The sequence below is a fragment of the Ptychodera flava genome, chromosome 8 (assembly GCF_041260155.1).
Source record: "Ptychodera flava strain L36383 chromosome 8, AS_Pfla_20210202, whole genome shotgun sequence".
Lineage (NCBI taxonomy): Eukaryota > Metazoa > Hemichordata > Enteropneusta > Ptychoderidae > Ptychodera > Ptychodera flava.
This window is the reverse complement of record NC_091935.1, coordinates 4,969,883-4,982,076: the sequence shown is the minus strand read 5'-3', so window position 1 is coordinate 4,982,076 and position 12,194 is coordinate 4,969,883. Positions and strand designations below refer to the sequence as shown.

The 12,194-nt window shown below is 36.2% G+C and overlaps 1 protein-coding gene across 1 annotated transcript in view; it reads right to left on the bottom strand.

Moving 5' to 3' along the window:
- LOC139139482 (uncharacterized) overlaps nucleotides 1–10,940 on the bottom strand; it is a 66,400-nt gene extending 55,460 nt beyond the window's left edge. Inside the window, exons 1-10 of the mRNA XM_070708396.1 lie at nucleotides 10,789–10,940; nucleotides 9,939–10,164; nucleotides 9,559–9,725; nucleotides 9,053–9,218; nucleotides 7,753–7,902; nucleotides 7,116–7,319; nucleotides 4,588–4,726; nucleotides 3,600–3,760; nucleotides 3,337–3,475; nucleotides 1,875–2,087 (exon numbers count right to left, since the gene is read on the bottom strand). Of these exons, the coding sequence (XP_070564497.1) occupies nucleotides 1,875–2,087; nucleotides 3,337–3,475; nucleotides 3,600–3,760; nucleotides 4,588–4,726; nucleotides 7,116–7,319; nucleotides 7,753–7,902; nucleotides 9,053–9,218; nucleotides 9,559–9,725; nucleotides 9,939–10,164; nucleotides 10,789–10,940 (1,717 nt within the window). The remainder of the gene's footprint in view (nucleotides 1–1,874; nucleotides 2,088–3,336; nucleotides 3,476–3,599; nucleotides 3,761–4,587; nucleotides 4,727–7,115; nucleotides 7,320–7,752; nucleotides 7,903–9,052; nucleotides 9,219–9,558; nucleotides 9,726–9,938; nucleotides 10,165–10,788) is intronic.
- Nucleotides 10,941–12,194: the final 1,254 nt, after the last annotated feature.

Below are 12,194 nucleotides of genomic sequence, written 5' to 3'. Positions count from 1 at the left end.
ATTCTAACAAAAACAAGTCATCGTTGATGACACAGTCCCCGCTTGTCCATTTTGTTATAATCTTTGGTGTCTAGGTAGCTGTGGTCTAGGTAGCTGTGGAATGACATTGATGCAACGGGTGCATCAGGCCTGTGACTTGCATAATAAAGTAATCTGAGGAACGTTCAATAAATGACTCATCTCTGCCGGTAATGACCACTGAAGGAACTTTTGATTACATCACACATAACGATGCCCTCACTGCCTCTAGTTTCATGACAGCACATACTGTACTATACACATGGTTTGGTAGAATTTTTGAAATGGTATGGGATCGGGTATGTTGTTGTAATCAGCCATTTCGGATCATATAATGAAACAAATTAATGTGCACAAGAGTGCAGCCATAGTATTTTATCTTCGTATCACGTTTGAACAAAATCAGTCCATCTAGGGACAGTGACCTATGTTTATGTTTCAAAGACATAAAAAAATCACACCAAAATTGAAATCAAATGGCTGTCTATTGACCATATGGATCATAGCACAAAATTAGTAGACATGCATATGTATGCCATAGTACTTTATCTTTGTACCAAGTCTCAAGAACATTGGTTAAGGAATATTTGCATATGATTAAGCCTCAAAGACATGAAGAAAATCCAAAAATGACCATCTGGCAGCGATATCGGAAAAAAATGACAATCTGGCAGCCATATTGGAACATGTCACGAAGTAAATTGACATGTATATGTATGCCATAGTGCTTGATCTTTGTACCAAGTTTGGACAAAATGGGTGTAATGACCTTTGAATTACGCTTCAAAGACATGCAAAATTCCAACAAAATGGCAGTTCTGCAGCCATATTGGATCCTATCGCAAGGTTAATTGATACATGCATATGCATGCCATAGTACGTGCTTTGCCTTTGTGCCAAGTTTGAACAAAATCGGTACAGGAGTTTGAGTTACGGTTCAAAGACATGAAAAAATCGCAACAAAATGGCCGCCTGTCAGCCATATTGGATCATATCACGAAATAAATTGGTGTTCATATGAAGGGCATAATGTTTTGCTTTTGTGCCAAAATTTGAACAGAATCAGTCAAGGATGTCTGAGTTATGGTCCAAAGACATGAAAAATCGCAACAAAATGGCCGCCTCACGCCCATATTGGATGGTATCGCAATATAATTCGACATGCGTTGTTGTAGCCATAGTGTTATGCCTTTGTGCCAAGTTTGAACAGAATCGGTTCAAGGATGTTTGAGTTATGGTTCAAAGACACGAAAAATGGCAAACAAAATGGCCGCCTCGCGGCCATATTGGATTGTATTGCAAAATAATTTGACATGCACATGTAGGCTATAGTGTTATGCCTTTGTGCCAAGTTTGAACAGAATCTGTTCAAGGATGTCTGAGTTATGGTCCAAAGACATGAAAAATCACAACAAAATGGCCGCCTCGCGCCCATATTGGATCGTATCGCAAAATAATTTGACATGGATATGAAAGCCATAGTGTTGTGCCTTTGTGCCAAGTTTGAACAGAATCTGCTCAAGAATGTCAGAGTTATGGTCCAAAGACATGAAAAATTGCAACAAAATGGCCGCCTTGCGGCCATATTGGATCGTATCACAAAATAAATCGACGTGCATCTGTAGTTCATAGTGCTATGCCTTTGTGCCAAGTTTGAACGAAATTGGTTCAGCAGTGTCTGTGAAACTGTTGATGACGGACGGGCTGACGGACGGACGGATGGACAGACGCACAGACGGGACCCAATCTATAAGTCCCCGCCGGACTTCGTCCGCGGGGACTAAAAATAATCAAACAAAAATTGCATTTGATCTGCTTGCTTGAGAATATTAAAAGTATAATAGAACACAGCATACCTGCATTTTCCTTGGAAACATCAAGAATGTGATGCCAATCATATCCAGAAATTTCAAACTTCTTTCCACAGGGATCATATCTGAGTGATATTTGTAGGGAATGGTGAAAATGTCTGAGATATTCAACATCAGTGCAGCAGTCAATGCCCAAACAATCTTCATGATATTCACAAAATGTGTCTCTTGATGGCATAACGGTATTTGTAGCACAATCTGAAAAGTAAAAAAAAAACAGTTGATCAAAAGATATGTGCAGCAGACAGTGCTGAAGCCATTGTCCTGGTACTGGCAATGTCAAGCTAATAAGAGATGTACATATAGATTAACTGCTGTTTGCTTATACCACATCTAATTACACAGACGAAAATAACAGGAATCACTGATTGAAGCACAGTCCCACTATATGGTTGGAGGCACTTTGATTAGAACAGTAATATTCTGTTTTCTCCTCCTTTCTGCTCATTAAACTGCAGTTGCTTTTAACCCTTTCAACAACATGGTTTGGCCCAAACGCATCAATGGTGATTACTCATTTATGAAGAAATCGGGGTGAACAGGTTAATATCCCCCTGACATGATGGATGTAATGTCAAGAGATTCAGTTTGTGATAATCACATCTGGAGCATAATTTCCTCAATAAATACATTCATTTATACAAAGTGTAATAAAAAGTATGCAAATCAACTTATAATGGGTCATCATCAATGGAAAATATTCACTGGTCTAAAACTACGCTTTGTACATGTATATTATTGGCTAGCCTACAATTAGCTGTAAATATTTCCATTTCAGGCCAAGACAGTACCAAGGTATTCAAGGACAACTTGAGGTGAGTTGTACATGTATGTTTACTTTTAGTTTCAGATATTGCCACCCACATCCTTAGTATATACCAAACTTCTACATAAATGTTCATGTCTTTAACCCTTTGAGTGCTGTAATTTTTTCCCACCAAAATATTAGTGCAACATTTAACCAATTTATATGATTTTTTTCTCTATTTTTTTGATAATTTTGGACCAAACGGACATCACATTTCATTTGGCTGAAGTTTTTTATCAAAATTTTGGCAGAAATCTGAAAAAAAATCCACTGCTGTGTATTTTATGAATGTGACAAAAATCGACATTGGCGCCCAAAGAGTTAAAACATACTTATAGTCTGATGCCCATTCTTTCTTATTGAAGACATTTTAGGAGGAACACTAAGTGTAAAGTTACATACATATGAATTTTCAATGGTAAACCTGGTAACATTCTCTGTTCTCAGATTGCATGATACATACACAAACCACACCCGCAGTTAGTGAATTTCTAGCCTGAGAGCTCCCAATCAGAGCTATATCAAAAATATAGCACTGCTACATGTATGTGTTTTCATGTCTCAACCAATCAGACTGCCATGCATGCACCGTCAATAAACTACATGTAGCTCTTACGATATACATGTAATGCTACTCACGTGAGACTGGTGTCTTAAATCTTGATAACAATTGAGATCGAGTTCCCTCAGTGGACTGTCCACGTTTGTGGAGCGATATTCTCAGCTGTGTGTTATCGAGACTTTCCGGTCTTATACATTTAAATGAATTTTGTGAAACCTAAAGGGCACATTGGAAAAGAAATCACAAAGAAAAAAAGAAAATGAATCAATGTGTCACACTGCACAGGACATGTAAATTGCTGCTATCTTTACACAAAAGTATACATGAATTTGTAAACTACCTGCACTGTCTCAATGAGACCTTTTAACCAATCTGTGGCTGTTTCATCTTCGGAAGACTCGACATATTCATATATGTCACCAAGAGTTATATCCTTAATGGCAAATGAACGGTCGGGTCCGAGTTCATTAATGTCAGGAAACACAGATGAATACATGCCTTCTGTGAATAAAAGGAATACATCTCATATGTCCTATTTGGATTACTGCACCTGGAAATATTAGCAAATTCTGTAAGGTACTTGATTGGGATTATGCACAGAAAACAAAACTTGATTTCTTTCACACATTTCAGTTGAAAGGAAAATATATTCCTTTCAAGTGGTATGTTTGTATTTCTCAAAAAAGGAAGTTTTTAACTTTTGAACTTTTGCTCAAACCTTAATGGTCATGACCATTAATTCATTTTCCAGATGGTTTCATGTATCGTGTCTAAAACCAGGTTCAAATATAAGCATGGTCACCCATACATTCTGTATCTTTCAACATGTCAAACGATATACATGTAAATAGTATTCGTATCAAACAAAATTCATGAAAAATGGCCGACTTTGTCCCTTTAATCGGAACACATTTGTCTTTCATAATCAGGAATAACAAGTGACCTAGTGGCCAGTACAGCTCTGCTTTTATTTATAGCAAAAAACAATAATGAACAAATTTCTACGTAGTTCCTAAATATCAAATATGAAAATAACTGTGACAGCTGTCCATTTGATTTCTTCAGTACAATTGCAATTACTTGAGTTGCCAAACACTGCCTTTGATCACTATTAACCAAGAGAATTACCTGCTGTAGAATGTTAAACAGTGCATCATATTATTTGTACCATTGATCGAATTTCAACACACAATTTACTACATTCTTCTATTTAGAAGTTATAGGATTCCGATAGCACATGATATGTAAAGTGAAGTAACTTTAAATGATGATAAGTTGAACTACATTGTACAAAGATAAGAAAATTACACCCCATGATTGGCACCCACCTTCTTGATTTTGCTTTTCTAATCCAACCAGGTGTTTAATATTGTCACAGCTCAAATCAAACGTATTCTTCACACGTTGTGGGGAAGTGTCAACCCATATGGGCTCATCTACAAATTCACCAGAATGAACTGTATCATCCTGTTGACATTATCACAAAACAACAGGGTAAATTTTCTTGCACAATACACACAGTACATTTACAAGTAGTACAGATAATATGTATGAGGTTGTATGAAGGAAATGTCCAAATTGAATGCCATTGGCATAAGTTTTCAGCTACACTATGTATACAGCAATGGCAGTAAACTGATAAGGACAAAATTTTAGTCAGAAAATTAATGTGAAATTGTTCTTACTCTCACATATGGAAGAATAATCTCAAAGTCTTGTATGCATTTGTAGTTGGGTTATTCATTTTGGCATGGGTATTAATTCTCTCCGATTGATGTTTGACAGTATTGATGACAATTCAAGGATTCTTATTATTTTCAATTGTTTAGTAGAAAAACTCTCATTTGTGTTATTAATGCCTTTCATTGGAATTGTTATGATTTGTGTGTTTTGACTGTAAACATTCTATAGTCAATATAGGCCATCAATTTAAAATAATTATGATTGGACTCAGACATGCACACTATTGCTAGGATTACTCTGTGTATGGTTTCTGAAGCAGTAAAAAGGTATTGCCAATCCAGGTGAACCGTAAATTACGTGATCACATTAAATGCAGATATCTGCATATACCGGTACACATTATCAATTAATATGAAACTAGATCTGAATCAATGCTCCTTGAAGTAAAGCTCAAAACGCAAGCTTTCTTTAAGAAAAAATTAAACAATATTCTTTCAAATTCCAGCACAAAAATCAGGGGTCATCATGCATATACAGTGGAATTTGATCGAGTGTCCGTTTTGCCTTGCAGAGCTCGACAAGTCTACATGTTGCTTATCATTAGAAAAGTAAACATTTGCAACAAATTGAGTATTTGGTGTTATATTACAGCGCACGCCGCGAACGTTTCCCAGACACTGTCTCGTCTACAATAATGACAGTCGTTTCAGCATACCACTCATGCACAACAAGCTTGACACCGCACTATAGCTATGGCACATCATCAAAGTTTTCTTTCAGCTACAGCTTTGTGTACTTTGATTTGGGAAATATAACTCAGACAAAACTCACTGGCATATTTTTCGAGTGTCGGATCTATATCTCGAGGAAAGTCCTCAACATCAACCGGACTGACTCTCGGCGTTTTATTACAGTGAAACATTGTATTTTTTCAGCAAGGTAAAGAATATTTTGAAGGCAGAGAGATATCATCGTCCCCTCCATGCTAACCCGTTGCCGTGTATGATGCCGTCCGGGAAATTAAGTGCCAAAATACGGTGAATTATTTCAGAAACACTTGGTGTGTTATTCAATGGCACAATATGTACCGTGTTGATTGAATTGCACTTGCCTGTGCAAAATCAACACTTTTCTTCAAGTCTATTTTGTAGCTCAGAGAAGTGTCAATTCAGAGAGAAGTGTCAATTGAGAAAGTTTCATTTAGCTGAGACAAAAGAGAAAGCGGGATTAAAGTTTCATTTAGGAGTGTTTAGCATTTTCTGGTTGACAATATTCAGTGTTGTATCGTGTCAAACTTGTTGATAGAGTAGACTGCACTCGCAATGCTACAGACTGCATGCTGAAGGAACTGTTGTCGTGATTGCTGACATCGAGAGGAGAAGAAAGGTTTTTTTAAAGAATTTACTTGTTTCTTCATAAAGTTCCCAATTTAAAGTAAACACCTAAAAGAAACTGATGGTGTGCATGTAGTGCAGTGTTATGCTTGTTGTCAGTGACATGCTGAAACGACTGCAGTGATCGTTACGAGACAGTGTATGGGAAACGTTTGCCGCGCGCTGTAATCTAACACCAGCCAAAGACGAAGACTCAATTTGTTGCAAATGTTTACTTTTCTAATGATAAGCAACATGTAGACTCGTCGAGCTCTGCAAGGCAAACCGGACACTCAATCAAATTCCACTATATTTTGGTACTTGAGAAACAAGATATGCTAAAAAAAATTTACCAATATTTGAAATTCAAAATGGCCACTAACTGTATGTTTGCTCTTCGGGGAAAAACTATGAAATCAATTCTTTTATTTTCGTGTAAACAAGATAGAAGAAGTTGATTAACTCCATGACCTTCAACATGAGTCAAGAAAAGCAGAAGAAACAGATCTGCAAAGTATTTAAAAATTTGACAGCTGCAATAGCTGTCCTCAAAATCGCAAAGTGCAGTCTACGCATGTTACAGTACGCCAATCACTGCTGAACATAACCAGCTGTTAATTTTTCTTTAGTACTTTCTTTGCTGGCAGATACTGAACAAAAGATCGTGGCTGCAACTTGTCACAAGTTGAAATGTGTTTTGCAACTGAAAAGTGCACCACATTTTAACTCAATGTGGAATGTACCCATTACTTATGGATTGTAAACCGTCATACAGTATAAGCTAGAAGTATAATAAATACCATTATTGTTACAGCAACAAAATTGATGTTTTCTTCCCATGATGCAATGACATCTCTCTTCTCAATATATGACATAGGATCCAGATAGCTATCTCCATCCATGGTTTTCATGGCCAGGTGTATGACATTTGATGATTGGCACTGCAAAGGCAAAGCCATAATCCCTGAAGACCCCACATTGCCAAGCACTTCACCTTTATATACCTGGAAGTAAAAATTGAAGTCAAATTATTGAGCAGATAGAATCCTCAGTGCTTAAGCCCTCATTGAGACCAAGAAGTGGATCTCTAGGCCTTTGCATTATGTTATGCTAATATTTAACAGGTACCTGCATCTCAGCTTACTGGATAATTATTACCAAATGTCTATAAGGAGAGATAGAAGGATTTGATTCACAAAGCAAAAGTTGCTGGTGGGAAAATATGATGTCCATGAAAACATGCATGTTGGTGACTTCACATGTATTTGTCAAAAGCCAAATGAGTGATAGATACAAGTGGCAAGTCATATTGTCATAAACATGTTTATTAAGAAAGTTTATAATTTAAAATTGAGTGAAATATATGATAAACTGAATGCACAACACTCCTCCATCAAGGTGTTATCAAGTGTGTTTGTTAAGATAATAGCAACTTACTGGATGGCCTTCTTTCTGTTCATCAAGTATTACTGGTGATAACACAATGTCAATGTTCTGCAGTTCGTTTGTTATCGTGGAGTTGAACATGGAAATGGTCACTTCTTGGTCACCTGTGGTGTGAGCCACTCCATCCATTGGTACAACAATCTACCTCATGGAAAAGTTAAAACCAAATATCAATACTTACAGCCATGCAATGCTGAAGATCGATTTAATTGTGTTTGATTGATTGAGTTTCTGCTACATTTACCTTGCTGCAAGTAGGTGCCCATGAGCCTTGCAGTGAGGTTTCAGAAACATTGTAATCTATTTCTGCTGTCATCACAATTAAGGTAGTATGCGCCTCTGTCAAAAGTGAAAGACTTCAACTTTTGCTAAAATTTTCCTCAAGGAATCTTTCAACCATTCACTTTCAAAGTCAAAAACTGGGGGTGACCATGCAAACTTTGGTGCTAGAGAAACAAATTTTCATTTTTCAAAAAATAAAGACTGTGAATGTTTTTCATGCTCAAAGGGCTTCAAAATGAGCCCCAACAAGTGGTAGATCAGAAAAGAATTGGAAAAGTTTTCAAGAGTCAAAATATCTGTCCACAAGGTGAATTTCACCTCAAATTAAGTTGTGGAAATCTCTCAAGTTCACCTGAGGAAATTGGCAGGACAAGGTATTGAATATACCGGTGCAATGAAAATGTACATACATGTACATGTATTTGGATGTTCAATACATTGGTATATGGGTACAGAGCGACACATACATGTACAAATGAACATCGTACTTATGCAAAGTTCTGATGAAGTTGTCAGCTGTATGAACAATTTTAGGTCTCTGTACATTGGCACTATGGTGAATGATTACTCTGACTAATATAGAGACAGATCTTCTTACAAATCTTTATTTAATTCCAGCTGCAAATTGCAGTTTGCTAAGTGGAACTCTCCTGCTAGTGCATGACAGTAATGGCTACAATGTTTAGCAAACATGTGTGGGAATCTGACATGTTAGGTACATGTAACTTATTACCATAGAGAAAATCTTTTAAAAACAAGTAAACAAGAATATATCAGTTTTTTAGTCAAGCTGCATTTTGTTTGATACAAGTATCTACTCAAGACACATTGAAATATTATACGTATTCAAGCTCTTAACAATTTGTCATACCATATTGTAATTTTGATGTTTCAAACATAGACACAAACATTATGAATGATTAAGGGCACTGAACAACATCAAATCAGCGGGAGGTAGTTTGAACTTTGGTTTGTTTACATTCATTGAGCAATGCTGGAATCTTATTACCTCTCCATCTTCAGCTTCAAGGTACACACCATTTGAAGACCTGTATCCTTCAGAATCATAAAATCTACTCCCACGAACACAAGCTTCGTCAGCTATTTGACGGGGAAATTCTTTCGCAATTTTAGGACCAAACACTCCATTTATCAGGGTCCGTGACTTATCAAATCTACAGATAGTAAAAAAGAAGACATGAAACAATAGCCATGGATTAGAGTGGTAATAATCACAATAAATATGAATTTCTTGTTTTCTATGCCATTTGCTATCTTGTAGACAGTGTTCTTTACAGTTTTCATTGTCATGGTTCATTGAGAAATGGATTCTTGTATGCATGATGTAGTTGTCACTGTTCCTTCAGATTTTGAGAGTTTTTACCGACACGTGAAGTCAAATTCATGAGAAGTTATTGAAAAAGATGACAGCGTACATTGTTATGGCATAAATTACATGTACATACTTGAACTGCAGTAATTTGAACAAAAATGGTACATATCTGTTAAACTTACCCTCTTGCAATGTTTTCAAATTTTGTCACCATGTCCTTGATTTCATCTTGCACCATTCTGTATGATTTGGTGAATGGGTTGGCGAAACTCATCAAGACTTCAAGCTGTGGCTTCAGTGAGTCCAGAACATCAACATAGACATTCAATACGGCTTCTTTCACTGATATCTGTGGTGGAATGTAAATCAGACACATCTTTTAGATGGAGTATATTGTTTTTTGTATTTTTTTGTGTGAACAGTGATACTTTCATGTGCTAAACCATTTTCTGAATGCAGTCAATCTGAGCGTAGACAGGTACAGATAGAAATATGACCTACTCACAGTTTACATGTTAGACACAGATGATTCTTGTGTTTTTTCAACTGTGAATAAACTTACCTCATCAACACCACTGAAAATCTTGTATAAATCACTTGGTGGTGGTCTGGAATGGAGAGTTTCTTTACCCAGTTCTATACATTTCTCCAGATCCAATATATCTATCAGAATCTTCTGAATATCATGTTCCAATGCAAACCAATATGGTGGCAAACCATCTTCCAAGAGGCACAGGTGATTTAGCTTTTTTACCACAAAGGTCAGTGTGTCTATGGATGCCTCCATCCTACAGACAATTTATAAAATACCAAATGTCAATGAAATTAAGGTTGGTCAATTAACAGTGCTCTGAAAATCTTTCTAGGTAGTGTGTAAAATACTAAACTAAATGATTAAAGTCACAAGTATTAAAATATCAACACAGTACAGGTGCAAGATTGATGCTCAGAAACCTACAGCATATCTTCAGTGCTGATAGACTTGATTTTAATAATATTACAACATGTACAAGCATAATTCTGTACAAGCATGTCTCATGTACTGAATTTGTTTTGAACAGAAAATCCTTTTGATTATATATCAGATTATCATTTATAAAAATTTTTTTTTTTCTCGATACACAAGTTGATGTTTCATGATAAGTACATAGACAAACAAATGATTAAATAAATCATCAATCAATCAAACATCATTTGAAGAAAAACTAACCTTGAACACTTCACCAACTTCAAACTACCATTGACAGAAAATAAATGTAATTAACTCTGCATAATAATTCTTTGACACACTTATTTTATGAGAACCCAGTATATAGGCTCTGCGGTCAGCATAACATGCGTGAAGCACAACTCTTGTGACAATTTACTATTGCAGATCTTGCATGTATGTTTAAGATAGTATACACCCTTACTTGAGAACTGATTTCCTGATATCAGAGATTCCAACATTTGGTGATTCCCATAGTTTGTTCAGACCAATGTCTGTAGCTTCACCGGCATCTTTCATTTGCTGTAGAGCCCATGGAATGTGTACCTGCAGTAGATCTGCTGCATCCTGAAACATGGTACAAAGTAAATATTTGTTACATTGTCTGACTAGTAATAGTATGATCAAGTATTTGGTAAATTAGCCTGGGCCCCAACTGTGGTTTTTCAGACATGAGCATGTCGATGACATTCTATGAACACAATAACAGAAAGCACACCCTCAGCCTGGTCTAATCTGCACAAAATATCTCAAAGATATCATGGACTTTAATAATTTGAAATTGACAGACTTAAAATGTTGCTCAATTTATCATAAATGGAACAGTCAATTGTTCTCTTACTTTATCAAGAATGAAATTCAGTTGGCCACAACACAAAATTATGGAGAAACAAATTACCTAACATTTGCCAGTATTCGAAATTCAAAATGGCTGCCATAATTTTGAAAAAATTAAAATGTTAATATTTTTCTTACTCAGAGAGCTTAAGAATGAGCCCTCAAATGGTAGACCAGAATCGGCACATTTCACGTGAAGTTAAATGTGGAGAGGAATGATAAAAGTCATACAGTTTTCGAAAAATTATGCAATACTTATAAAAATAGCGTCAATGACACTGTAGCTCCCATCCTGGACTATTTAGTGTTTGTTCTCTGGTCAGATATTTGAACATGTGTGAAAGGGATAAAGTGCATGAAGTGAAAATACTTAAATGAAATGTACTGGAGACAGTGAAATATGTTTAATGTAATTATTCAGAATATAAAATGGAAAAAATACAGAATTAGATATATCGAATACTGTGATACAACCATTAACTCAACAAGTCATTTACAATGACATAGTCCCCACTTGTAATAGGAGTATTAGTCTTGATGGGGCAGGAAAATGTGGTCATTAAAGGGGAAGTTCACCAAGGATGATTTTTACATATATGCTAGCTTTGTGGTCACTTACCCCGGAAAAGCTATTTTCGCCATTTATAACTTGCACGATTTTTACAAAAACCTATAGAAATAGTACAGGAAGTTGCCCATGTAATTTGAATCATGGCAAAAAAGCGCCAAGCTTGGAGCTTGCATCATGTGATATGGAAGGCACCATCTTCGGATGGGTATGGCCCCCACATTGTCCACTCACAGTAATACAGTAGTAAACAGCAACACACAAAATCTCACAGTGGACAGTTTATTATAAGTGATTCACCGTTTATGCAAGGATACTCAGTATAAACAAAAGTTATGTAAATACGCATAGCCTGGTTTAAGCATGGGTGAGTGGACAATGCCATACCCATGGGAAAATGGTGCCTTCCATATCACATTATGCAA